Here is a 27451-nt window from a genome sequence, read left to right as displayed (position 1 = left end):
TTAATGCCCACAACAGCCTTTTAACCACTGAAATGACGTATAACGCCCATATATTGCCCATTTTGGCACAAAATGGAAACTAACCGGCTTTTTTAGGAGACTTATCGCTGAGCATTATTTTCCCAATGAGAAAAAATATTACCACCACTTTTTTGGGGCGGAATCAGCAGAATGGGCGACTTCAACACCCATATTATCGCCCAGCGTTACTTTCCTCATGGACTTAACACCGAGATTCAATAATAACGCCTAGCGACTGTTTTTTGTCGTAAAGAGCATATTTACGCAAACTAGCGGCCATGGAGATCACCCACCGTCAATTTCACCACCTCCCACACAAATTGGCCAGAATATCGCCCGCGGTGTGGCTGGCATTTGTTAAGTTCCACTCTTACATGAGGAGCTGATATCGGAAAGATTTGCCTGAAAGAGCGCTGATGTGAGTGACAATGCTGACACACTACTGTGTGTGTGCAGCTCAGACATCAATGGTGCCCATCACCTTGGTGCCAGTTAAAGTTTACGTTGATTGATGTTAAGTTGTATTTAACCCTTTCACGGTAAGGATTCACCAGTGTGTAACAGTCCAGCTATCTGAGACAATGCGCAACAAGGTTATGTTCAATAACAAAAGTTTAATGCCAACATTTGTCTGAAATCAAAAGTATCACAGCCAATAAAACCCAAACCCCGCCCACACCCCACTTTTTCCACCATTGATATAAATCACATGTTCAACATGTCCAGCAACACAGAATATAAAGGCAAAGCAGGAGCGTGGTCCTCAGCCCCCATACATTGCAACAAATTGCATACACCCAGATGGAGGTATGACACAGCCATCACCTGCGGACATGCACCTCACTTTCCTTCCCCCCTCTCTTTCTTCTACCCACCTCTATCCCTTCCCCTCCTCGCTCCACGGCGCCTGGCCAAGGAGCTCCTGAGGCGGTGCCTCATTGGGGAGATGAAGGCAGATGCGTTGGTTGGACGGGTACAGGAGCGGGGGTTTCCGAGGGAGCAACATTCTCTGATGCAGAAGCTGGATCTTGGTCCTTGCTCGCATGTGTCGTTCGCAGTGATGGTGCCGAACCTAGGGGTGGAGTGCCGCGCTCTGGAACCACTGGGAGGGCTGTGGCAGCAGTGTTCCTGGCTATCACATCCAGGGACACCGCCATGCGTGGAATCTACTCGGTCATGGTGGCCAGAAGTCGGGATATGCCTCCCAAAGCTTCCCTGAGCTAGTCACCAATGTCTGCAGTCCTCCTAGACAACTGAACCATCTCTCCGCTGTCATGTCGCGCTCGTGGAACAGACCTGTCGCGTCCACGAGGCTTTCACGGGGTCGGCGCCGTCCTGGGGACAAATGGGGTGCCCTGTGGAGAGGTGCTTGGGGCCGGCACCTCCAGAGTGGAGGGGGGAATGACTGGAAGACCAATAGATGGCCTTGGGGTGGAATGGGTTCTGGAGCGTGGCGATGCAGGTTCTTCGAAATCCGCGCTCTCATCCGTCGAGAACAGACCCAGCGGATTGACGGGCGACAATCGGAGCTCCTCAGCACCAGATGTAGTAGGATCGTCCGCCGACTCCTGCCCCGCGCCCCCACCTTCTGCAAACTAGGTGTTTTGAGAATGGGCGAGAAGTCGGCGATCTGAAAACTATTTTACCGTCCACACCAGAAATAACGCTCATTTTTGGGCGATAAGCTCAAAAGTGGAGGTTCTAGCCCATTGTACCTTGTGACTCACAGTGTGTGATATAGTACCATGTGACTCAGTGTGTAATATTGTACCATGTGACTCTCAATGTGCGATATTTCACAGTGTGCGGTATTGTACCATGTGACCCAGAGTGTGATATTGTACCATGTGATTCACAGTGTATGACATTTTATCATGTGATCCAAACTGTGATCTTATGCCATGTAACTCAGTGTGTGATATTGTACTATGTCACTCAGGGTGTGATATTGTACCATGTGACTCAGGGTGTGATATTGTACCATGTGACTCACAGTGTGTGATATTGTTCCATGTGACTCAGTGTGTGATATTGTTCCATGTGACTCAGGTTGTGATATTGTACCATGTGACTCAGTGTGTGATATTGTTCCATGTGACAGTGTGTGATATTGTACCATGTGACTCAGTGTGTGATATTGTACCATGTGACTCAGTGTGTTATACTGCACCATGTGACTCAGTGTGTGATATTGTACCATGTGACTCACAAAGTTTAATTATCTGAGCTATACATGGAAATTACTCGTCTTGCATATTTTATCATAGAACAGAATATCGTGCTGATATCTTTGTTCAGATCAAGTTATCATGTAATCATAGAAATTTACAGCATAGAAGAAGGCCATTCGGCCCATCATGTCTATGCCGGCCAACAAAGATCTATCCATGCTACTCCCACTTTCTTGCCCTTGGTCCCAAGCCTTGTAGGTTACGGCATTTCAAGTGCATATCCAATCCAGTACTTTTTCAATGCTATGAATGTTTCTGCCTCCACCACTCTTTCAGGCAGTGAGTTCAAGGCCCCCACCAACCTCTGGTTGAAAAAAATTCTCCTCACATCCCCACTAAACCTCTTGCCATTTACTTTAAATTTGTGCACGCTGGTTATTGACCCCTTCCTTTCCACTCTATCTAGGCCCCTCACAATTTTATACACCTCAATTAGGTCGCCCCTCAGCCTCCTCTGTTCCAATTAAAAAATTCCCAGCCTATCCAATCTTTCCTCATAGCTAAAATTCTCCCGGCAACATCCTCGTAAGTCTCCTCTGTACCCTCTCTAGTGCAATCACATATTTCCTGTAATGTGGCAACCAGAACTGCACGCAGTACTCTAGCTGTGGCCTAACTAGTGTTTCATACAGTTCAAACATAAGCTCCCTGCTCTTAGATTCTATGCCTCGGCTAATAAAGGCAAGTATCCCGTATATCTTCTTAACCACCTTGTCTGCCTGTCCTGCTACCTTCAGTGATCTATGGACATGCACCCAAGGTCCCTTTGTTCCTCTACACTTCTGTGTCCAACATTCATTGTGTGTTCCATTGCCTTGTTAGACCTCCACAAATGCATTACCTCACACTTCTCCGGATTTGAATTCAATTTGCCACTATTCTGTCCACCCGACAGTCCATTGATATCTTCCAGCAGTCTGCAGCTTTCTTCTTCTTTATCAACCACTTCAGTCGAAATGTACACCTTCATATCTTGATGGTGCCTTGGATTGACATAATTCTCAGATACAAGCCATTAATTCCAATAATCTGTTTGCTTTCAGACCCAATCGAGTGGAACGTGGGAAATGTTCAGAAATGGATTTTATGGACTGAACATCAGTACCGACTGCCGCAAATTGGGAAATCCTTCCAGGAGCTCAGCGGGAAGGACCTGTGCTCCATGCCAGAGGAGGAGTTTAGACAGAGATCTCCGATGTGTGGTGATATTTTGTACGCACACCTGGACATCTGGAAATCTGGTATGTGCCAACTCAACAGTACAAGGCAGGATCTGCCAAGTCCCCTGTCTACACATGTATCTACCAGGACTGCTTTCACTCTCCCAGTTTTCTCCAGAAGCAGCTGGGGTACAATCACCCTCCAGAATTCCAGCGTGTCCACATTCATCTTACCCGATGCCCATAAACATGCACTTCATGGTCGGGGGTTGTTGGATCGAGAGTGGGGAAAGGTACAAAGGCTTGTTTTTCTTTTTTCCTTACACACTGAGGTCAATTTTAGCACCACTGCTGACATCCTGCCTGAAATCAGCTCGCACAGCACAGACCTGCGATTGAACCTGCTCTGTGTAGTTCATTAATTCTATGATGTCTCCTTTCTGTCACTCTATCTTTGTTTATCCTAGAGACTTTATTTCCAAGATCTCCCCGTGCACATTCTGCCCACCTTGTGTTTTAGTTGGAGGATCACTGTGGCATTCTGGGAGTATGAATGATCATCCAATGCCAACCATGACATGCATCCCACCAAGCTCCTTTTACGAAGTAACGCAGGCTTCATTGTCTGGGTTAGTTGTGGCTGCAGTCAGTCAAAACCATTTCAAGTATTATGTATAAACAACAGAGACCACAGTAAATGGGGTACTCTGCTCCTTATTTGGATGGTACCTAGTGTATAGTAGCTTAGGGGGCATCAGTATAATCAGGGCACTTTGCTCCTTATCAGAATGGTACCTAGTGTGCAATAGCTTGGAGGGTAGCAGTATAAACAGGGCACTCTAGCTTTTATGTTGGTGGTGCTTAGAATTCTTTTCGATACCTTTATGAACAGAGCTCCACAGTATAAATAATTAACATCAATTTTGAAGGAGGGTAGATGTCAGATTTAAGAACTACAAGATTTGTGGTACTGTGCTTACTAAACCTCATTATTGCAAATTCTGCTTGTTAAACCTCATTATTGCAAACTCTCCTTATTGATCACCATTATTATAAAACCTCATTACAAATCTTAATATTACAAATGCTCATTACAAACCTGCGTGTTATTACAAATATTCACTTAAATCAAAGAATCACAGAAGTTTATAGCAAAGAAAGAAATCATTCGGCCCATCACACCCGTGCAGGCTCTCTGAAAGAGCTATCCATTTTGTTCCATTTCTGTGCCATTTTCCCCTCTTATTTTTTTGTTTTTCAATGATTTATTCACTTGCCTTTTAAAAGCTATTACTTTGACCACTGCTTCTGCTCGGGCATTCTTCATACTAACAACCCACCATAAAAAGAAAATCTAAACTTTTCTTCCTTCAAATTTAGGACCTCTGGTTACCAACTCAACAATCAGCAGAAATATCTGGGGCCAGACTTTTCACATTGAAAAATAACTCCGTTTTTGGATACTACTTGCAAATAATGGCCAATTTTTTAATGTTGAAATAGCACCAAAAAAATAAGGCCTAAGTTTCGCCAAAGTTTTTAACATTTTGCATAGCTTTAAAATACTTCTGTTTTTAAGGACGGAGCTAAATTTTTGCACCTTAAAAATAACGCCTGTTCTGCATATGCCCAACACAACATATACTTGAAGCTCTAAAGTTAACATGCAGCCGGGGAGATTACTCTGACCAAAAAATTCCTTATTCTCTGCTTTGATGCTGGTGAATGGATATTTAGGCATTTTTTAGTGAAACTTGTTCTGTAAAATAAACATGGCCTGACCACATAGGGCTAGAACCTCCACTTTTGAGCTTATCGCCCAAAAATGGGCGTTATTTCCGGCGTAGGTGGTACAAAAGGGTTTTGAGATCGCCGGCTTCTCGCCCATTCTCAAAACACCTAGTTTGCATCTTTGAAAATGGGCATTACCGTGAACGATATCAAATGGGCGGTAGCATTAAATTTTTTTGATCTCTGCCGTAAAATGTGGCCGTCCTTAGCAACGGCATGGCAACGCTCGATTCCTGCGATTCTGGAGGTCAAGTGTCACCATGACATGCGCAGAAGAGGAGACAGAGAGAGAGGGAGCTCAGAGGGACTGAAGGCGTGGCTGTGGTGTGGTGTGGCTGCTTTGGGAGGAAGGAGGGAGACTTTAGAGCTTCACAGCAAATAGGCAAAAATTAGCTGTTACCAGCCACAAATTTGCCCTATAATGGAGGGAGAGGAGGAGGCATCACAGCAAGCTGTGGAGACTGATGCTTGAGAGAGGTGGGAGAGGAGCACATTGGAGGCCACAAAAGAGCCAGGAGGTTCTCAGACAAGGCAAATGCCTCCCTCCTGCAGGAGGTCGAGTCACGTTGGGGTGATTTGACACAGGGAGGGTGTGGGAAGCCCACCCCAAAGGCCTACCAGAGGATATGGACCGAGATAGCAGAGCTAGTCTCGTCGGCAACCAACGAGGTGCGTGAGGGCAACCAATGTCACAAACGATGGAACGACCTTGTGGGATCCGCAAGAGTAAGTATTACATTGATTTACATGTACTTATGTATTTATATAATTTGATTTGTAACAGCCATGAGTGATTATCAGCAGATGTAAGGTCTTGCACTTTTACCGGGAATGTTTTACTCAAAGTCTGCGGTCACAGTGCACGTCTTTAGGTAAAGAATGATAATTATCATAATAATCATGATTGCATGATGATGTACTGCATTATATCAGTATCTGTGAGAGTACCTAGCAATGATATCATGCAATGATTTCATACCATGTCGTCCTGTCACCTTTTACAGAAGAAACTATTGACGATGAGGTCCATGCAGAGGCGAACGGGTGGGGGGCCACCAGTCCCCAGCAACAGCACAGAGATGGAGGAGCGTGTGCTCGCACTCCTGGGAAAGCACCCCCGGACAGCCACGGACGCATCTGCAGACCTGAAGTGATGCCACGTGAGTAAAGCTTACACCATTGCGTGATGTAAAGTCAATAGATGCCACACCAACTCATATCCGAACAATCAGATATGATAGATTGTTTCTAAAAGTGTCATAGAAATAATGCTGGCCTAATGAAAATCATTGCAATGCACAATGTGTTGATGGTCATGAAATGTGATGTCTGTGATGATTTTGAGAGCGCCGGTGCTTTTATCGTGCATATGCTGTGTGTAGTGCTGGACTCACCTTGTCACCCGAACAGACCCCTCTCCTCTAATAACCTCATTTGTGTCTTGCAGCTCAACCAGCAGCGCGGCCCCAGGCAAGGCCACAGAGGCCAGAAGATGGGGGCACAGGCTAGAAGACGGCGGACGATCCTACTACATCTGGTGCTGAGTAGCTCCAATTGTCGCCCGTCAATCCGCTGGGCCTGTTCTCAACGAATGAGAGCGCGGACTTCGAAGAACCTGTATCGCCATGCTCCAGAACCCATTCCACCCCAAGACTATCTAGTGGTCTTCCGGTCATTTCCGCCTCCACTCTGGAGGTGCCAGCTCCAAGCACCTCTCCACCTTTGTCCCCAGGATGGCGCCAACCCCCCGGAGGTCTCGTGGGCGTGGCAGGTCTGTTCCACGAGTGCGACGTGACAGTGAAGAGATGGTATAGGTGGCAAGGTGTTGCGATATGCCCCCCAATGCTTCGATGAGCATGCCCCCCAATTCTCATCGAAGCATTGAGGGGCATATCCCAACACCTGGCCACCATGACCGAGTACATCCTGTGGATGGCAGAGTCCCTGGATGCGATAGCCAGGAACACTGCTGGCACAGGCCTCCCAGTGATCGCCGAGCACGGCACTCACCACCACTGAAAATGACAGATGAGAGCAAGGACCAAGATCCTGCTTCTGCATCAGAGAAGGTTACCCCCTTGGCACCCCCCGCTCCCATACCCATGCAACCAATGCATCTGCCTTCATCCCCCCTAATGAGGCACCACCTGAGGAGCTCCTCGGCCAGGCGCCGTGGAGCAAGGAGGGGCGGGGGTAGGAGTGGGGAGAAGGAGGAGAGGGGGGAAGGAAAGTGAGGTGCATGTCCGCAGGTGATGGCTGTATTATATCTTCATCTGGGTGTATGCAATTTGTTGCAATGTATGGGGGCTGGGGGCTTTGCCTTTGTATTCTGTGTTGCTGGACATGTTGAACATGTGATTTATGTCAATGGTGGAAAAAGTGGGATGTGGGCAGGGGTTGGGTGTTATTGGCTGTGTTACTTATGATTTCAGACCAATGTTGGTATTAAATTTTTGTTATTGAACATAACCTTGTTGCGCATTGTCTCAGATAGCTGGACCGTTACGCACTAGTGATTCCTTACCTTGAAAGGGTTAAATACAACTTAACATCAATCAATGTAAACTTTAACTGATACAAAGATGATGAGCACCATTGATGTCTGAGCTGCACACACACAGCAGTTTGTCAGTGTTGTCACTCACATCAGCGCTCTTTCAGGCAAATCGTTCTGATATCAGCTCCTCACGTAAGAGTGGGATTTAACAAATGCCAGCCACACCTGGCGTACGTTCCTGTTATTTCCATTTTTTGTGGGCGGTTTTTTGAGTGAGCGATATTGTGGGCGATATGTGTGCGAGGTGGTGAAATTGACGATGGGCGATCTCCATGGCCGCTAGTTTGGGTAAATATGTTCTTTACGACAAAAAACAGTGGGTGGGCGTTCATATTGAATCTCGGCGTTAATTCCATGTAGAAAGTAACGCTGGGCAATATTATGGCCGTTGATTTCGCCCATTCTGCTGATTCCACCCAAAAAAAGTGGGCGGGGGGTGATACTTTTTCTCGCCGTTAAGCCCATTGGGAAAATAACGCTCAGTGATAAGTCTCCTAAAAAAGCCCGTCAGTTTCCATTTTGTGCTAGAATGGGCGATATGTGGGCATTATACGTCATTTCAGCGGTAAAATGGGTGTTAAGTGGACGTTAGGCTTGCAAAAAAAGTGGAGGTTCTAGCCCATAGAGTTTTGAGTTCAAATCTTGCTCTGTCTTGTTTCATTCTCTCTCTGTCTCTTTCCATTCTCTCTCTTTCTTTCTCTCTGTCTCGTTTCATTCTCTCTCCTCTCTCTCTCTCTCTCTCTCATAACCACAGCCCCTAAACCCCTTTAACAAGTCTGCCTCGGTTCGAAATGAGACTGAAATGTCCGTGTAGTTTCATGTCATTGGGCTGCTGCTCTTTATCTCCCTGCTGCCGGTAGTGATGTTGCCCCCCAGGCCGGGTGCTGAGGCCAGTTACGGCCAGTGTGTCTGCTTTGAGGAGGAGGGCAGGGAAATTGTTGCGGTGCAGTGTGGCTGAAGAATAAAACAACATTACCTAAAAGTTTACATTTTTGAAATTGCTGCTTCGGAGCCAAAGTAGTCCTTTAAATTTTAAAACCTCAAATGTTCAGCGCACTTTTAAGTAGTTTTTATATAAAATATAAGTTTTGTTCCCTCCCAAAGCTTTAACTTTTAGCTCCGTTTCCCGAGATGGCCCCATTATCGCCAATTTCGATCGGACTCGACTAGGTACGGCAAGCTTTTTAAAAGTGGTATTTAGCAACTGTCCTTAAAAAATATCCTTATTGGGGAAACCCACAAAAACGGCGTTATCGTTGGGTTTGACCCCGAGTGACGTCACCAAAACGGTTCTCAAAAAAATTGGCCCTTATTTTCTAAGGACGGCGTTACACCACTGGCGAAACTAGCAAAATGGCCCTAAATTCATTTTGCTCCAAAAAAAAATTTTTAGCTGCAAAAATGGAGCTAAATTGATCCTTACGGGGCGAATTTCTATCCCCGGTCCCTATTTATCGACTCAAAACCCCATACTATTTAACCTGCTCAGTTCTAGTGAAAACGCTTCAGTTTCTCTAACTTCATTATTACAAACTCATACAAACTTCTTTGCTATTACAAAGTCGTATTATAAATGTCTTCATTATTACAAACTCACATGAAAAATTACTTTGTCAAAGTATTGCTATTATAACCAGCTCCATCAAACATTTGCATTGCAAACCTCAGCATTATTATCGACTTCTTCATACAAAGCTCAGTATTACAGACTCTCTTATTACAGATCTATACATTTAGACTGATGATAAACCTCTGCATTATTATAGATTCTCTCATTACAATCCTTTCCATTATTATTTAACTGTGATTACAATCTTGCGCATTAATATAGGCATTGCCGCTACAAATCTCTTCACGTCTTGGAAGAAGCACTGAGGGTAGCAAGGGCACAGAACGTAATCTGAGTGGGGGACTTCAATGTGCATCACCAAGAATGGCTCAGTAGCATCACTACTGACCAAGCTGGCCGAGTCCTGAAGGAAATAGCTGCCAGACAGGGCCTGTGGTAGAACCAACACTAGGGAAAAACCTACTTGACCTCGTCCTCACCAATCTACCTGTCGCAAATGCATGTGTCCATGACAGCATGGTGACAGTGACCACCACACAGTCATTGTAGAGATGAAATCCCGTCTTCACACTGAGGACACCCTCCATCAGGTTGTGTGGCACTACCACCATGCTAAATGGGATAGATTCAGAACAGATCTAGCAACTCAAAATTAGGCATCCACAAGATGCTGTGGGCCATCAGCAGCAGTAGAATTGTATTCCACTACAATTTGTAACCTCATGGCCTGGCATATCCCTCACTCTACCATTACCATCAAGCCAGGAGACCAACCCTAGCTCAATGAAGAATGCAGAAGAGCATGCCAGGAGCAGCACCAGGTGTACCTGAAAATGAGGTGCCAACCTGGTGAAACTACAACACAGGACTACATAAATGCTAAACAGCAAAACCAGCATGCTATAGACAGGGCTAAGTGATCCCACAACCAATGGATCAGATCAAAGCTCTGCAGTCCTGCCACATCCAGTCGTGAATGGTGGTGGGCGATTAAACAACTAACAGGAGGAGGAGGCTCCATGGACATCCCCATCCTCAATGATGGAGGAGCCCAGCACGTGAGTGCAAAAGACAAGGCTGAAGTCATCGCAACCATCTTCAGCCAGAAGTGCTGAGTGGATGATCCACCTCGGCCGCTACCTGAAGTCCCCACCATCACAGAAACCAGCCAATTCTATTCACTTCGCGTAATATCAAGAAACGGCTGAGCACACTGGATACAGCAAAGACTGTGGGCCCTGACAACATCCCTGACAACCCCCTGACAGATTTGTGCTCCAGCACTAGCCGGGCCTCCAGCCAAGCTGTTCCAGTACAGCTACAACGTTGGCATCTATCCGACAATGTGAAAAACTTCCCAGGTATGTCCTGAACACAAAAAGCAGGACAATTCTAATCCGGCCAATTACCGTCCCATCAGTCTACTCTCAATCATCAGCAAAGGGATGGAAAGTGTCATCGACAGCGCTATCAAGCAGCACTTACTCACTAATAACCTGCTCACCGATGCTCAGCTTGGATTCCACCAGGACCACTCGACTCCAGACCTCATACAGCCTTGGTCCAAACAAAAGAGCTGAATTCCAGAGGTGAGGTGAGAGTGACTGCCTTTGGCATCAAGTCAGCATTTGACCGAGTGTGACATCAAGAACCCTAGTAAAATTTAAATCAATGGGAATCAGGGGGAAAATTTTGCACTGGATGGAGTCATAACTAGCGCAAAAAAGATGATTGTGGTTGTTGGAGGGCAATCGTCTCAGTCCAAGGTTATCGCTGCAGGAGTTCCTCAGGGCAGTGTCCTAGACCTAACCATCTTCAGCTGCTTCATCAATGACCTTCCCTCCATCAGAAGGTCAGAAGTGGGGATGTTTGCTAATGACTGCACAGTGTTCAGTTCCAATCGCAACTCCTCAGATAATGAAGCAGTCCATGCTCACATGCAGCAAGACCTGGACAACGTTCAGGCTGATAAGTGGGAATTAATATTCGCGGCACACAAGTGCAGGCAATGATTATCTCCAACAAGAGAGAGTCTAACCACTGCCCCATGACATTCAACAACATTTTCATCACCGAATACCCCACCATCGACATCTTGGGGGTCACCATTGACCAGTAACTTAACTGGACCAGCAACATAAAATCGGTGGCGACAAGAGTAGGTCAAAGGCTGGGTATTCTGCACCTCCTGACTCCCCAAAGTCTTTCCACCATCTACAAGGCACAAATCAGGAGTGTGATGGAATATTTTCCACTTGCCTGGATGAGTGCAACTTCAACAACACTCAAGAAGCTCGACACCATCCAGGACAAAGCAGCCCACTTGATTGGCTCCCCATCCATCACCTCCAACATTCACTCCCTCCACCACTGGCGCACCGTGTGTGCAGTGTGTACCATCTACAAGATGCACTGCAGCAACCGCCAAGGATTCTTTGGCAGCACCTCGCAAACCCGTGACCTCTATCAGCTAGAAGGACAAGGGCAGTATAGCATGCGAACACCACCACATCCCCTCTAAGTCACACACCATCCTGACTTGAGCATATATCACCGCTCCTTCATTGTCACTGGCTCAAAATCCTGGAACTCCCTCCCTAACAGCACTATGGGAGTTCTTTCAACACACGGACTGCTGTGGTTCAAGAAAGCAGCTCAACACCACCTTCTCCAGGGCAATTAGGGATGGGCAATAAATGCTGGCCTTGCCAGCGAACGCCCACATTCCATGAACGAAAAAAATAAAATTATAAAATCTGTCATTACTCGTTACTCCATTGTTAAAATAATTTTTCTTGGTCCTGGGTGAAGTTCCATTGTGGTGGGTAGAGGACTTCAATAAGATGAGGCTTAGATAAGGAGTCCAGTTGTGCTGGTTCCCATGCACTTGTGCCGATTAGGATTGATTGCTTGTTAATTACTTCATCAAAACATAATGTATTTCTGTAGAAAATGGCATTGAATGATCTAGGGCACTGCGTGTAATGCGACTGTGAGGTCAAAGTGGTACATCCCGCAAGGCTGTGTGTCACATTGACCAATCCATTGTTTTATAAATCAAGCTACTGCAGAGAGCTGATGGCGCGAGATGCCCTTTTATTCAGCAATGAAGCTGGCACTGTACCCAGCTGACCACTCAGCTGATCACCTTCAGCAGGTTGTCAGAACCAACTCTTTCCAGCAGTGTGCGCAGCCTCTCAACTTTACACCAGTGAGTGAGAGCAACTTTACACCAGATAGTGTGAGCAACTTTACACCAGATAGTGTGAGCAACTTTACACCAGGCAGTGAGAGCAACTTTACACCAGATAGTGTGAGCAACTTTACACCAGGCAGTGTGAGCAACTTTACACCAGATAGTGTGAGCAACTTTACACCAGGCAGTGAGAGCAACTTTACACCAGATAGTGTGAGCAACTTTACACCAGGCAGTGAGAGCAACTTTACACCACTGAGTGAGAGCAACTTTACACCAGGCAGTGTGAGCAACTTTACACCAGATAGTGTGAGCAACTTTACACCAGATAGTGTGAGCAACTTTACACCAGATAGTGTGAGCAACTTTACACCACTGAGTGTGAGCAACTTTACACCAGGCAGTGTGAGCAACTTTACACCAGATAGTGTGAGCAACTTTATACCAGATAGTGTGAGCAACTTTACAGCACTGAGTGTGAGCAACTTTACACCAGGCAGTGTGAGCAACTTTACACCACTGAGTGTGAGCAACTTTACACCACTGAGTGTGAGCAACTTTACACTACTGAGTGTGAGCAACTTTACACCAGGTAGTGTGAGCAACTTTACATCAGATAGTGTGAGCAACTTTATACCACTGAGTGTGAGCAACTTTACACCAGATAGTGTGAGCAACTTTACACCAGATAGTGTGAGCAACTTTACACCAGGTAGTGTGAGCAACTTTACACCAGATAGTGTGAGCAACTTTACACCAGGTAGTGTGAGCAACTTTACACCAGATAGTGTGAGCAACTTTACACCACTGAGTGTGAGCAACTTTACACCAGGTAGTGTGAGCAACTTTACACCAGATAGTGTGAGCAACTTTACACCAGATAGTGTGAGCAACTTTACACCACTGAGTGTGAGCAACTTTACACCACTGAGTGTGAGCAACTTTACACCAGGTAGTGTGAGCAACTTTACACCAGATAGTGAGAGAAACTTTATACCACTGAGTGTGAGCTACTTTACACCAGGCAGTGTGAGCAACTTTACACCAGATAGTGTGAGCAACTTTACACCACTGAGTGTGAGCAACTTTACACCACTGAGTGTGTGCAACTTTACACCACTGAGTGTGAGCAACTTTACACCAGGTATTGTGAGCAACTTTACACCAGGTAGTGTAAGCAACTTTACACCAATGAGTGTGAGCAACTTTACACCAGGTAGTGTGAGCAACTTTACACCAGATAGTGTGAGCAACTTTATACCACTGAGTGTGAGCAACTTTATACCACTGAGTGTGAGCAACTTTACACCAGGTAGTGTGAGCAACTTTACACCAGGTAGTGTGAGCAACTTTATACCACTGAGTGTGAGCAATTTTATACCACTGAGTGTGAGCAACTTTACACCAGATAGTGTGAGCAACTTTACACCAGATAGTGTGAGCAACTTTACACCAGGTAGTGTGAGCAACTTTGCACCAGGTAGTGTGAGCAACTTTACACCAGGTAGTGTGAGCAACTTTACACCAGGTAGTGTGAGCAACTTTATACCACTGAGTGTGAGCAACTTTACACCACTGAGTGTGCGCAACTTTACACCACTGAGTGTGAGCAACTTTATACCACTGAGTGTGAGCAACTTTATACCACTGAGTGTGAGCAACTTTACACCAGACAGTGTGAGCAACTTTACACCACTGAGTGTGAGCAACTTTACACCACTGAGTATGAGCAACTTTACACCACTGAGTGTGAGCAACTTTATACCACTGAGTGTGAGCAACTTTACACCTGACAGTGTGAGCAACTTTACACCTGACAGTGTGAGCAACTTTACACCAGGTAGTGTGAGCAATTTTACACCAGGCAGAGTGAGCAGCTTTACACCAGGGAGTGTGAATATTTTGTCACTGAATCACCAGGCATTGTGAGCAGCCTACCGCCAATTAGACTGAGCAGCCTCTCACTAAAACAGTGCACAAATATAAACAGATTGTTACTGAAACACCAGACACTATGGAGAGCCTTTTTTCCCAAATGCCGTGTGGGATACATCAAGTGTTGTCAGTTGAAGCTCTGGGGATTACCATAACCTGCCTGTCATAAGGGAGTGAGCCTGTACATCCCCTATTAACAGTCCCAAAGACTGCATTACTTGGTCCTGCAGCTCTTGATTTTGCAGCTACATGTGGTGTGATGTATGTAGCACTCAAATCACTGACTCCACACAGTCTGGTGTTTTAGTATCTGCTGTGACCTTGGTCCTTTATCGTGTGACTCCAGAGTGCCCTTCAGGTGTGGTGGCCAGCCTTTTATACTCTGTCTCGCAGGTACTTTCGGATCTCCTGCCACAGTGCCCCTTGTGGTGCATCATTATAACTATACATTTAATGTACATGGACAACACATAACATCTCACTGCCCCCCTCCCCCAGTTCCAAAAGCAATTTGCCGGTAACCTCGGCCTTGTTCGGCCTGGTTGATATGTGAGTGTGAGTCTATGACCATCCACGTCCCTCTTCCTCCCCCCTTGCGATCCGCTGCAAGCATGTGGTATTTGCAGTCCTTACATGGGTGATACAAGTACACAAACATAATCTCCAGTAGAAACACACAGACAGTACATTTGTATGATACATATAGATGCGTTGAAGAGTTATATCAAAAGGTTGCAGGTACACTGAACAGTTATTAAATCCCAGTTCCACTGGGTGAGGTGTGGTGGCAGCATCCTGCCCCCTTTTTGCCCGAGGTAATGGGCTGCGCTGAGACAGGGTATGGCAACTAGTGCGTTGCCTCTGTTCTCAGAAAATAGTTGCCTTTGCGGCTTGTCTGCAGCCGCTGAACAATTGCATAAATCGCATAAAATCAGAAATCGCATTAATCCATTAGTCATGTTAGTCGCAGATCCATTAACCCTTTTAACTGTGCATTGTGATATTAACTCTGTTCACCAATCATATCAATCATTTTAATCACAGTAATCATTTTAGCATCAAAATATTAACTCTTGTCATAAATCACGTCATCATACAAATCACAGTAATCATTTTGACTCATTCTTGCCCTTACAAAAGTCTCTTTGTGGGGACCGCCAACGGTGTAAGGCCCCTTTAAGACTCCCGGGTACATTTACCTTTTAAGACGCCATTTTGTTTTTCCCACGGGGTTTCTACTGGGCGCCGCCATTTTAGGTGCTCTGCTGGTGCCTGCCTGCCTCTCTCTGCAGAACTCTGCTGCCACGAGGCTCGCCGCCACCTTGAACTCGCTGTGCTGCTGCCTGCTCTCCCTCTCTCTCTCTCTCTCTCTCAAGAGCCGCCACACTCTGAATGCACCCAGGAGCCGCAACGCACCAGCCCCCGCACCGCCGCATCCTCCGGAGCACCGCACGCAGCTGACCTTTTTGCCCGGGAGCCGCCACACACACACACATCCTCCGGAGCCGACCTCCTCACTGGACGATCCTGGACGAGCCCCGCTCCTCGGAGCACCGACCCTCACAATGTCGCTGAGTGAGTCCCACTCCCGGAACTGCCGATTCACCGCTCCTCCCGCTGCAAGCCCCACGAACGGCCGCCTCTGCTAGAGCAGCCCGTCGAAACCCTTCTCTCTTCTCCAGCTCGGTCGGCGCTGCTGCTGGTTCCAGCGCCTCTTTCTCACTCTCAGACTTTGCAGGGGAGAGTCGACGGCCACCGCTGCTCTGCCCAACCCCACACACGCTTCCTTCGCTGCCATCCGATCCGAAGGTGGAGGCCTGCTCTGCCTGTGAACACGGGGGACAGCGGTCTGTGGAGGAATGAATCTCCTGCCGAGTAGTGTCGGCCCATCGCCTGCAATGATCCACAAAGGTAAACCGTGCGTCTCGCCACCGTGAGATACCTGCAATCCGCTCTGCCAAGAACAGGTATCAGTTCCTTGGTGTAGGTGCGTAGCTTCGCCGTGACCGGGACCAGCTTGGGTCGTGCAGCTGGGTTGATCGACAGTTTATCAAAAGTTTCCTGACTCATCAGCGACTGACCCGACCACGTGTCCACTTCTATACTCACTGGGACTCCGTTAATCTTGACTTCCATAATCACTGGGGCCGAATCATCGGTGGCCTTATGTGTGGCAGGTATTGCACATATACTCCGCAAACCTGCACCGGTGAGCCCCATGGCTTCCTCCACAGTGCCAGCATGGTGCTACTCGATTAGCCCCCTCGGCGGACTCTGAGTTCCAGGACCCTGAGGTCCGTGCTCTCTGCCCTGGGCAGAGCCACGTTCTGCAGTTTTGTCCGTGACGGGCGCTATCCTGTGAATAGTATCTGCCGGGCTCGAGACCGTGTGGATCATCTGCTTGGTGCTGCAAGTCGAGGTCATAAATGCCCGGCTGATGTTGATGGCTTGCTGCAGGCTGACTGTAGGTTCAGTAGATAGCAGCTTGTGAAGGAGACCCTCATGGTCAATCCCCATAACAAAGACGTCTCGGAACGCCTCGTTAAGGTTGTAAAGTCCTGTCCCCTCAGTACAGATTCACACGAGGCATGTAGTGAAGTCAAGGTCACTCTGGACCTGCACCTTTATTTCACAGCTCTGGAATGCTGCACTTTCCTGAGACCTGTCCTTATATACCTGTCTCTTGCAAGTGCACCCCTGGTGTTAAAGTATGCTGGTGGTTACAGGTCATATCTTATTACAGTCATGTATAGCATGTTAGGATACAGTTATATGTAATAATGTAAGATACATGACAAAGGTGTGTGCCAAAATCGCACAGTGCCGCAAGTCTCCTGATGTCCGCAGCATATTTTGTGACATCTGGCCCTCAGGTCTGCAGTGTGATAGAATTTGTGCCTGGCCATGAGGATGCTCTCCTTCGGTTTCAGTTGGTTACGAATGAGTTCAATCATATGACTTGTCCTTGGTGCTCGCGGGTGCCAGCAAATCCCTGATGAGACAGTAAACCTTATCGCCACAACTGGACAGCAATATCGCCTTACGCTTCTCTATCAGTGCGTTCATGTTCCCTGTCAGGTCGTTTGCTATAAAATAGTACTTGAGCCTTTCTGTAAAGGCATCCCAGTCATTACCCTCTGTGAAATCCTTTAGCGTGGCCAAGGTAGCCATGGTTGCGTGAAGAGCTCGTCTGTGTCCTCGTCACCAATTTGTGATGTATGTAGCACTCAAATCACTGACTCCACACAGTCTGGTGATGTAGTAACTGCTGTGACCTTGGTCCTTTATTGTGTAACTCCAGAGTGCCCTCAAGTGTGGTGGGCAGCCTTTTATACTCTGTCTAGCAGGTACTTTCAGGTCTCCCACCACAGTGCCCCTTGTGGCGCACCATTGTAACTATGCATTTAATGTACCTGGACAATACATAACATGTGGAAGATCATGAGTTACAGCTTCAATCATTCGCATTAAGCTCTGCAGGCTTATTGTGGGAATGGAGGAGCAATGTAACCACCAGTCGTTTTGGGCAGGCACACGCACGGTGAAGACGTCATCGCCATGCGCGCCAACCTCTCACCGCCCCGCACCAACCCCTTTCCACCATGGGGGGAAATTGCCCCTCAGATGGCGAGGATGGTGCCAGTCAATGTCCGCAAAGCTGACGGACATTGGCCGCCTGGGACTCCCCTCGACTGGCCAGCTATCCTACAGCCCGGTGCTCTGTTATGGGTGCCAGGCTCTTGGCCTGGTCGAGGGTGTCCCAGGTGGCCCAGAGGCGGCCGCCATAGGGACTGCAGAGCGCACAGCAGCCCTTCCCTTTAATTGAAGCGGAGGGGCATTCTGCCGCATCAGCGCTACATGGAACATCCGCATAGCGCTGACATTGGTGGCGAGGCGCTGGGCTCCGGATCGCAGCGCTGGATTCTACCACCCCAGGAGCACCCCTCCATGGACATGGAGCACCTCCGATAGCGCTCTGTCTTTGTTGAGGGTCGGAAGGCCCAAATTTCACATTGGGGCGGAACTTAACGGCGATAAATGTCCCGGCCCTGGAAGGTTACCACCCCAAACGGGGTGCAGGGCCATTTCGCCCCCTGTGTGTTTTTTTTTGTCTTTGACATTTTCATTTATTAACTATAAAAATATTGGAGATGGGAAAATTGGTGTTTGACTGGACAGGGCAGTTGGAGGCGAGAGATTGTGTGATGAAACCTCCATGAATGCATCGAACCAAAGTTGGCGACCCGAATTCCCGATCCCTCCCTCAAGTTAAAGGCCTGGAAATGAGTCACGGGCAGTGGTACAAAACTGGTGGTAGTTCCCGAGACGAATTTCTAGCCCAAAGTCTGTTGGACACTGATCACCAATCTCCAGTCAAATGCATCATTCACTTAAAGAACCACTAGAGGGTGCAACATCCATTGGACATTTATTGCCAAACCCCAAATGAACAGATTTTTCATTTACTGTTGAAATTGTGATAAACTCTTCAGGTCACCTGACTGTCAATTAAATCACCCCCCCCCCCCCCCACCCTCCCCCTCACTGTGGATGGAGTTCAAAACGGTGAGTTACTTTCTTAAAACTGAGATGAGGAGGAATTTCTTCTCTGAGGGTTGTAAATCTATGGAATTCTCTGCCCCAGAGAGCTGTGGAGGCTGGGTCATTGAATATATTTAAGGCGGAGATGGACAGATCTTTGGGTGATAAGGGAAAAAGGGGTTATGGGGAGCGGGCAGGGAAGTGGAACTGAGTCCATGATCAGATCAGCCATGATCTTATTAAATGGCGGAGCAGGCTCGAGGGGCCGAATGGCCTACTCCTGTTCCTATTTCTTGTGTTCTTGTGTTGTCCTCTGCTTGGGATGGTCCAGCAGAGCAGGTAACAAATAACAACAACTTACTCAGCATCTTTCATTGCAAAGGAACATTTTAAAACTATTAACAAAACATAGAAGTGACACGGAGCGGAAGAAGTGGTTGGAGGAAAGACTTAAGGCACAGTTAACAAGCTGGTTTTTCGTAGGCTTTTTGAAGGTAGGGTCAGAGACAGATTTGCACAGTGGTTTAGAGAGATAATTCCAGGTAATGGTGACTGACTGATCTCCAACAACAATGTACATTTATATAGCGCCCTTAATGTAATAAACCACCCAACCGCTTCACAGGAGGCATATATTACGACAGGTGGCCAAAAACGTGGTCAAAGAGGTAGGTTTTAAGGAGCGTCTTAAAGGAGGAGAGAGAGGTAGCGAGGCGGAGAAGCTGATGGATGGAATTCTGGAGCATAGGGCCTAGGCAGCTTCCCTAGCTGAAGGCAGGCCGCCAATCGTGTAGTGATTAAAACCGGGGACGTGCAAGAGACCAGAATTGGAGGAGCGCAGAGATCTCAAAGGGTTGTAGGACTTGAGGAGCTTAGAGATAGGGAGGGGTGAGGCCATGGAGAGATTTGAAAACAAGGATGAGAATTTTAAAATCTTATGGCTGGACTTTCGGCTTTTAAGATTTCGGGGTGGTAATGGCGGCAAGCCGGTCCTGATAGCGCGCGGAAACAGTTTGCGCCTCAGTCAGCAAAATTGGGCAGCTGGGCCCTGAGTGTGGGGCGGGGCGCTAAGGGAGACATTGTACACCTCTCTTAGGGCGCTAGGCCGGCTGAGCATGTGAAAGTCCTGAGCTAAAGAGACGGCCTGGGGAGAAAAAAAACTAACAAAAACATTCCCAATAAATAACTCACGCCACCACAACATAAATTTTACAAAAAATAAAATCAAAAACAATGACACTTACCTGAGGTGGACATTACTTACCTCACTGCAGTCGCTACAGGTCAGACCGCCAGCTTTCACAGGTGGTCCCAGCACGGTACTCTACGGAGTGCTATGTGTCGGGCTGGAGCCAAAAATCGAGCCGGTGTCACCACCAGGGGCGTTGTACACCGGCTCGCCTCTTCCAGGCGGTAATGCTCCGCGCCCCGCCAAGACCAGCCCCGAAAGCTCCGGCAGGGTGCTGTAAGCTGGCCGCCCGCCCAAAAGAGCTCACAGCTGCCATTGCCGTCCCATCCGGGGCGGAAACAGAGGCAGCAACGAGCTGCAATTCCAGCCCGAAGTGTTGCCAGACCTGGAGCCAGGGGGGACGGGTGAATGGGAGTTGATGTGAGTTAGGATACGGACAGCAGAGTTTTAGATAAGTTCAAGTTCATGGAGGGTGGTACAAGGGAGGCAGGCCAGGAGTGCGTTGGAATAGTCAAGTCTAGAGGTAACAATGGCATGGATGAGGGTTTCAGCAACAGATGATCTGAGGCAGCTTCAGAGACAGACAATGTTATAGAAGTGGAAGTAGACAATTTTGGTCGGCTTCTGATGGTGGAGAGAAGGAAGTGGGAACCAGTAGCCATCTACAGTCAGAGGAGTGGAGTGTGCGACCGAGGATATACGGTTGGAGAAGATCATTCTAATTAGGTAGGACAAGGTGTGGAGTGATTTGAAGATGAGGGCCAAAATTGCCGCCCTTTTAAGGCCCATTACCGCAATTGCTCTCAGGCCGGGGGCGGTGGAAACGGGTTTCCGTCGTACCCCAACTTTCCGACACTGCCCGTTCATTTTTTTCAACAAAAGTGCCGAATTTCGATCCATTCTCCGCCCCAGCTATTCTGGCAGTAAATCTCCATTTAATTCAAATCAAACTCTCCAGAGCAAGGCTTGAATTCATAATCTTCTGACTCAGAGCTGAATGTGGTACAAATGAACTAACACGATTCAGTCTGCCTGCTCCACCATTTCAGGTGGAACTTAAATATCCCATGGCAGTATCTGAAGAAGAACAGGGAGCTTTCTTGTCATCCTGACCAATGTTCCTCAATAAACGAACAACACCAACAGATAACACAGAATTAATCGGCCATCCATCACACTGCCAATGGTGGAATGTTGCTGGAACGTGAATGGCTGTTGCTTTACAACAGTCCCTGCACATTGACAAGTAATTCAGGAGGGAAGTGTTCTGGGACCTTCTCACTCCGTGATGAGGCGCTATATAAACACAAGTCTTCAGCTTGTCTCTATGTAGACAAACTACAGCAAAAACCAAAGTAGAATTTTTTTACAGACAGACAAAAATTATAGAATCATCTCTGAAAGGAAGCTAAAAAATAGAATTACATTTCGAGTTTGTTATCGGGGGGAGGTTTATATTCCTCATCAGTGAGGAATTACAAGATCTGTATTATATTAGAACTTTATATTGAGGAGTATGTTATAGAACAGGGTTGATACGGTTAACCAGCGAGGCTGGTATATGGTCTCTGGTTTATATTTGGGTATTAGAATAAGGACTGTGCTAAGGAGAGGGGGCTTTATATGAAAGAGTAATAAGGAAGGTGTCTTCGATCAGTGAAGGAGTTATAAGAACACGGGGGATGAAAATTCATAGCCGTTCTAGTGTCTACGTGCCGTAACTTCAGTGGGAGTAATGAGGACAGGACGCAGATCTGCCGGGTCCCACGGGCTGGTGTTGCATTCCAGTTTCCAGATGGCCTTGGGGGTGCGAAGCCTTTGCCTGCTCCAGACAAGGACATTGTCCTAAGGTCAGCGGTCTCCCTACCTCAGGATCTCCTGTGTTCTCGGCCCTCAATCAGATCTGCTGTACCTTTGGCAGGGGCAGGATTGGTGAAAATAGGATTGGTGAAAGCAGGATTGGTGAAAACAGGCTTACTGGTCCCCTCAGTGACAGAAGGAGGGCCCAACTGGGGGTTCCGGCCTGGGTCACGGTCCAATCCACGAAGATCTAAAAGGCATACATTTTTGTATGTAGAATTGTCCACCTCCGTGGAAAAGGAGCGAAGGGGGCTAGAAATTCATGTGTCTGGAGTAGGGGGACGCAGCACCCCTTTCCCTTGGGATTTGGCCTCCTCAGTAGCCCAGGTGGGCGCATCCCAGCAATTGCACCACGATGCACCCCCGCCCTGGGGATCTATGGGCAATGTAATCTGTCAGTGAGGGAGTTATAAAGGTGTGTTCTGTCAGTTGTTGATCCTTCAGGAATTGACGAACCTTCTCTGACTGTTGTGTCAGTTCTTCAGTTTTCAGTTTGAACAATAATTTCAACAGAACGAAACTGCATATTTGAAAGTGATTGCATCAGCTTTTTCTCCGTTAATCACTTACCTGGGATGTAAAAGTACAGCTCTGGCCCAGGATTAATTCCATTTCCTGCAACATTTATTGGTTACATAACACTCTCTGCATTTCAGGGTCTTTCATTAGATGTGAAGCACTTAGGGATAGTTTCTGAGAAGTTATATAAACGTAAGTCTATCTTTCTTTTCATATGGACACCCTGTTCTCATCCTTATTTTCAAATCCCTCCATGGCCTCGCCCCTCTCTATCTCTGTAATCTCCTCCAGCCTCACAACCCCCCGAGATGTCTGCGTTCTTCTAATTCTGCCCTCTTGAGCATCCCTGATTATAATCGCTCAACCATTGGTGGCCATGCCTTCTGTTGCCTAGGCTGCAAGCTCTGGAATTCCCTCCCTAGACCTCTCTACCTCTCTTTCCTCCTTCAAGACACTCCTTAAAACATACCTCTTTGACCAAACTTTTGGTTACCTGCGCTAATTTCTACTTATGCGAATCGGTGTTAAATTTTTATCGTATAATACTTCTGTGAAGCGCCTTGGAACGTTTCACTACGTTAAAGGTGCTATATAAATACAAGTTGTTGTTCTCTTTTATTCTGACCTTTTAGTTTCCTGTGTGCCAGGTGCTATTCTTCAAATGGCCTCCAGGAGGTGTGCAAGAGGGAGCACAGTGCTGTTCAATCTCTCCTGGCTCACTTCTGGGAAGACCAAGCTATTACTTTTTATCTGTTACTTTTTATCATTGCTCCTACACTGCTAGATTGAGACCAGGGAATGCTGCAAATGTAGAATCACAGACATGACCTTACACAATGTCCCTGTGGTCTCTTAGCAGCTTTATCACATCAACACACTGCAACACCATCCACCACAAATACCTCTGAGATTAGTGTTGAGTGCAGTTGATGGGAAAGGTATTATTGAGATGGTTCTGTGCTGAGCTGCCAAGGTGATGCTGGGTATCAGGAAGTTCAATTATGAGAAAATGTTAAGGAGGTTGGGCTGGTTTTCTTAAGAACAGAAAATTTTAAGGTGATCTAATTGAAGTTTTCAAGAATATGGAAGAAACTGACAAAGTTGATTGCTTGCTTTAATTAAGGTTTCAAATACAATGGGTGGGGAAGGGGGAACAGCATAAAAATTAGGAGCAATATTAAATGTCAGTTGTGGCTCAATTAGTAGTACTCTTGCCTCGGAGTCAGAAGGAAGTGGGTTCAAGTCCCACTCCAGAGTGTGTGCTACACTGTCGGAGGTGCCGTCTTTTGGATGTGACATTAAACCGAAGCCTCATTTGCACTCATGACATTATTCGAAGAGCAGGGGAGTTCTCCCTGGCATCCTGGCCAATCTTTGTCCCTCAACTAACTTCATTGAAACAGATTATCTGGTCATTTATCTCATTGCTGTTTGTGGGAGCTTGCTGTGTGCAGATTGACTGCTGCGTTTCCCACATTACAACAGTGACTACACTTCAAAAGTACTTCATTGGCTGTGAAGCGCTTTGGGACGTCCTGAAATCATAAAACAAACTATGTTAATGGCAATTCTTTCTATCTTTCTTTAAAGGGGAGAAGAGATTTTGAGTAGTGAAGATTAAAACAAAGTATTTTTCTTTTTTTCAGCCGCCTGGATGAAAGAGAGGTCATCCCCTGTGGGAAACAGATATAATGGTAACATGCTCCTCACAACTCCTGAACACACCATCTGTATGTAATCTCTCATTTTATTAATATAAGTTGTTGGGTTAAATCCATTCGTACCTGTCCTGATGTACATGCAGGGAGGCCATGCTTGGTGCTGGAGCAACCAGAGTAACTGGACCAGTAATCCAGAGGCCTGGACTAATAATCTGGAGACAACAGTTCAAATCCCACCATGGCAGCTGGGGATTTAAATTCAGTTAAATAAATAAATCTGGAATTTTTAAAAAGCTCGTATCAGTAATGGTGACCATGAAACTACCGGAATGTTGTAAAAACCCATCTGGTTCATTAATATCCTTTAGGGAAGGAAATCTGCTGTTCTTGCTTGGTCTGGCCTATATGTGACTCCAGACTCACAGCAATGTGGTTGACTCTTAACTACCCTGGTGGCTCACTATCACCTTCTCAAGGGCAATTAGAATGGGCAATAAACACTGGCCTTGCTGGCAATGCCCACATCCCATGAACAAATAACAATTAAACAATCTGGGTACCAAAACCAGTAATCACTGTCTAATCAGTTCTGATCCGGTTTGCAGTCCAGATGATCCCTGTCTTTTGCAGGGGTTCCTGTGCCTTGCAACAACAACCAAATTGCAGGAGCTACTGCGGAAGGGGACTGTTTAATCAATGAAGGAAGTATTATAGCGAGGAGTGTTACAGTATGCCTCCATGCACTGCCTGAAAGGTTGGTGGAGGCAGACTCAATCTTATCTTTCAAAAGGGAGTTGGATGATTATCTGAAGGAAAATAAATGGCAGGGCTACGGGGAAAGGGCAGGGGAGTAGGACCAACTGAGAATCGGCACACGCTCGCGGGCCGAATGACGATCTTCCGTGCTGTAAACATTCTATGATTCTGTGAGCTTTTTATAAGTTTCATGTCTCAGTGAATGGAGAAGATTTGCCCTGTGGGGACATTCCATACCTTAGAAAGGGAGCTGAATTGTGACATCCCCACACAATAACTATCTGTGTGTATGACAGGCATTGAGTAGAGTAGAGCTTCCCTTTATAAAATGCGATCTGTACTTGAAGCAGAAGTACTCAGTGCTGCTATAGCAAATAAGTGTTGAGTTTGAATGCTGGAGTCTGCCTCGGGCACATGTGCAGAAGTGATTGCATCAAAAGAGTTGTGGCCTCCCTGCAATTTATGTCAAGGTTTCACATTCTGTGCTGCAGTAAAGTGGCACTTTTCAAGAATGCACTGTGCAATGTATTTACATACAGTCCTTGTGCGAGGTGGGACTGGGGTTTTTGTACATATTAGTAGTGCAGTATTGTGTATGCCAATCTGCATTATCTAGTTATCAGAAATACCCAACAACAAACTCAAAATAATTATTGAAAATCAAATAGTCCCCTGCTGCCTCTTGGACCTGGACCTGTCTATAGCCTGGACCAGATGGGATGGTGTGATGTCCCCTTGTCAGGGGTCTGTGAAAGGCTCTTGATAATACGGAGGGAGGTCCATGTCCCAGAGGAGGCAAACACACAGGAGCAGCGTTCCACAGAATGTGAAACTGATCGTAAAAGAAAAATAAATTAGATAGTGATTGGAAATGGCTCTTTAATTATTCCTTATTATTTTGCAGTTTCTCTCGGCACTCACTAAATCTACCTGTGGCACACATCATATTCTGATGGAGTGGGTGATCTGTGCCTTTGCCAGTGCCGTTCTTGGGCTAGTCACTGGTGGATGCACAAAAATGGCATCTCGTGATAGGCTGGCCCTCCACTCCTCCCTCCTTATCTTGACATTCCAAGCCTTTGCATGTTGCCTTCCTTTAATCACAGGCCCAGCATCAGGATCTCATCAACTCCATGGCAATGGGCCTTTGAGCACCAACATGTGCGTCACTGTGCTGCTCCCTGCCTCAGGTCCATTGAGTGGAGTGATTTCATGTGTACTTATTGTGCCACTGGTCAATGGATCTCGTCCATGTTGTGCCCTCTCCTCCAGTAACCCAATCAAGAGCAGCACTTATAGCGCCCATGTAGGTGTGTCTAATGATTCCGTTGCTCCTAGCATACCTTGAAAGGACAAAGAGGTGGGATAATACAGATTAAGAAAGAACGACTAGGATTATTGCATGTAAAGAGGAGTCTTCGGTTGTGTCTTCATGGAAGAGGACACAAATAATGTCCCAGAAATGCTAGGGAACCAAGGGTCTAGTGAGCAAGAGGAATTAAATGAAATGATTATTAGTAAGAAAATAGTGCTGGAGAAACTAATGGGACTGAAAGCCAATAAATCCCCAGGGCCTGATGATGTGCATCCCAGAGTACTAAAAGAAGTAGCCATGGAAATAGTGGATGCATTGGTAGTTGTCTTCCAAAATTCTATGGAGCAGTTCCTGCAGATTGGAGGGTGGCAAATGTAACCCCACTATTTAAAAAAGGAGGGAGAGAGAAAACAGGGAACTACAGACCGGTTAGCCTAACATCAGTAGTAGGGAAAATGCTAGAGTCGATTATAAAGGATGTGATAACGGCACACTTAGATAATATCAATGGGATTAGACAAAGTCAACATGGATTTATAAAAGGAAAATCAAGTTTGACAAACCTACTGGAGTTTTTTAAGGATGTAACTGATAGAATAGATAAGGGAGAACCATTGGATGTAGTGTATTTGGATTTTCAGAAGGCCTTTGATAAAGTCCCACATAAGAGGTTAGTGTGCAAAATTAAAGCACATAGGATTGGGGGTAATGTATTGGCATGGATTGAAAATTGGCTAACTGACAGGAAACAGAGAGTAGGAATAAATGGGTTTTTTTCGGGGTGGTGGGCAATGACTAGGGATACCACAGGGATCAGTGCTTGGACCCCAGCTATTCACAATGTATATAAATGATTTGGATGAGGGAATCAAATGTAATATTTCCAAGTTTGCTGATGACACAAAACTAGGTGGGATTGTGAGTTGTGAGAAGGATGCAAAGATGCTGCAAGGCGATTTAGATAGGTTGAGTGAGTGGGCAAACATATGGCAGATGCAGTATAATGTGGATAAATGTGAAGTTATCCACTTTGATCGGAATGGTGATAACTTGGAAAATGTCGATGTACAAAGGGACCTGGGTGTCCTTGTACACCAGTCATTGAAAACAAACATGCAGGTGCAGCAAGCAGTTAGGAAGGCAAATGG

At 46.5% G+C, this 27451-nt stretch overlaps 1 protein-coding gene across 1 annotated transcript in view; it reads left to right on the top strand.

The window, feature by feature from the left end:
- Positions 1-27451, top strand: part of LOC139227814 (SAM pointed domain-containing Ets transcription factor) — a 92995-nt gene that overhangs the window by 52856 nt on the left and 12688 nt on the right. The window contains exons 3-4 of the mRNA XM_070858879.1: positions 3296-3493; positions 24218-24265. Of these exons, the coding sequence (XP_070714980.1) occupies positions 3296-3493; positions 24218-24265 (246 nt within the window). The remainder of the gene's footprint in view (positions 1-3295; positions 3494-24217; positions 24266-27451) is intronic.

Source organism: Pristiophorus japonicus, chromosome 17 (genome assembly GCF_044704955.1).
Source record: "Pristiophorus japonicus isolate sPriJap1 chromosome 17, sPriJap1.hap1, whole genome shotgun sequence".
Lineage (NCBI taxonomy): Eukaryota > Metazoa > Chordata > Chondrichthyes > Pristiophoridae > Pristiophorus > Pristiophorus japonicus.
Note: the sequence above shows the minus strand (reverse complement) of the source record. Positions and strands in the feature narration are given on the sequence as shown.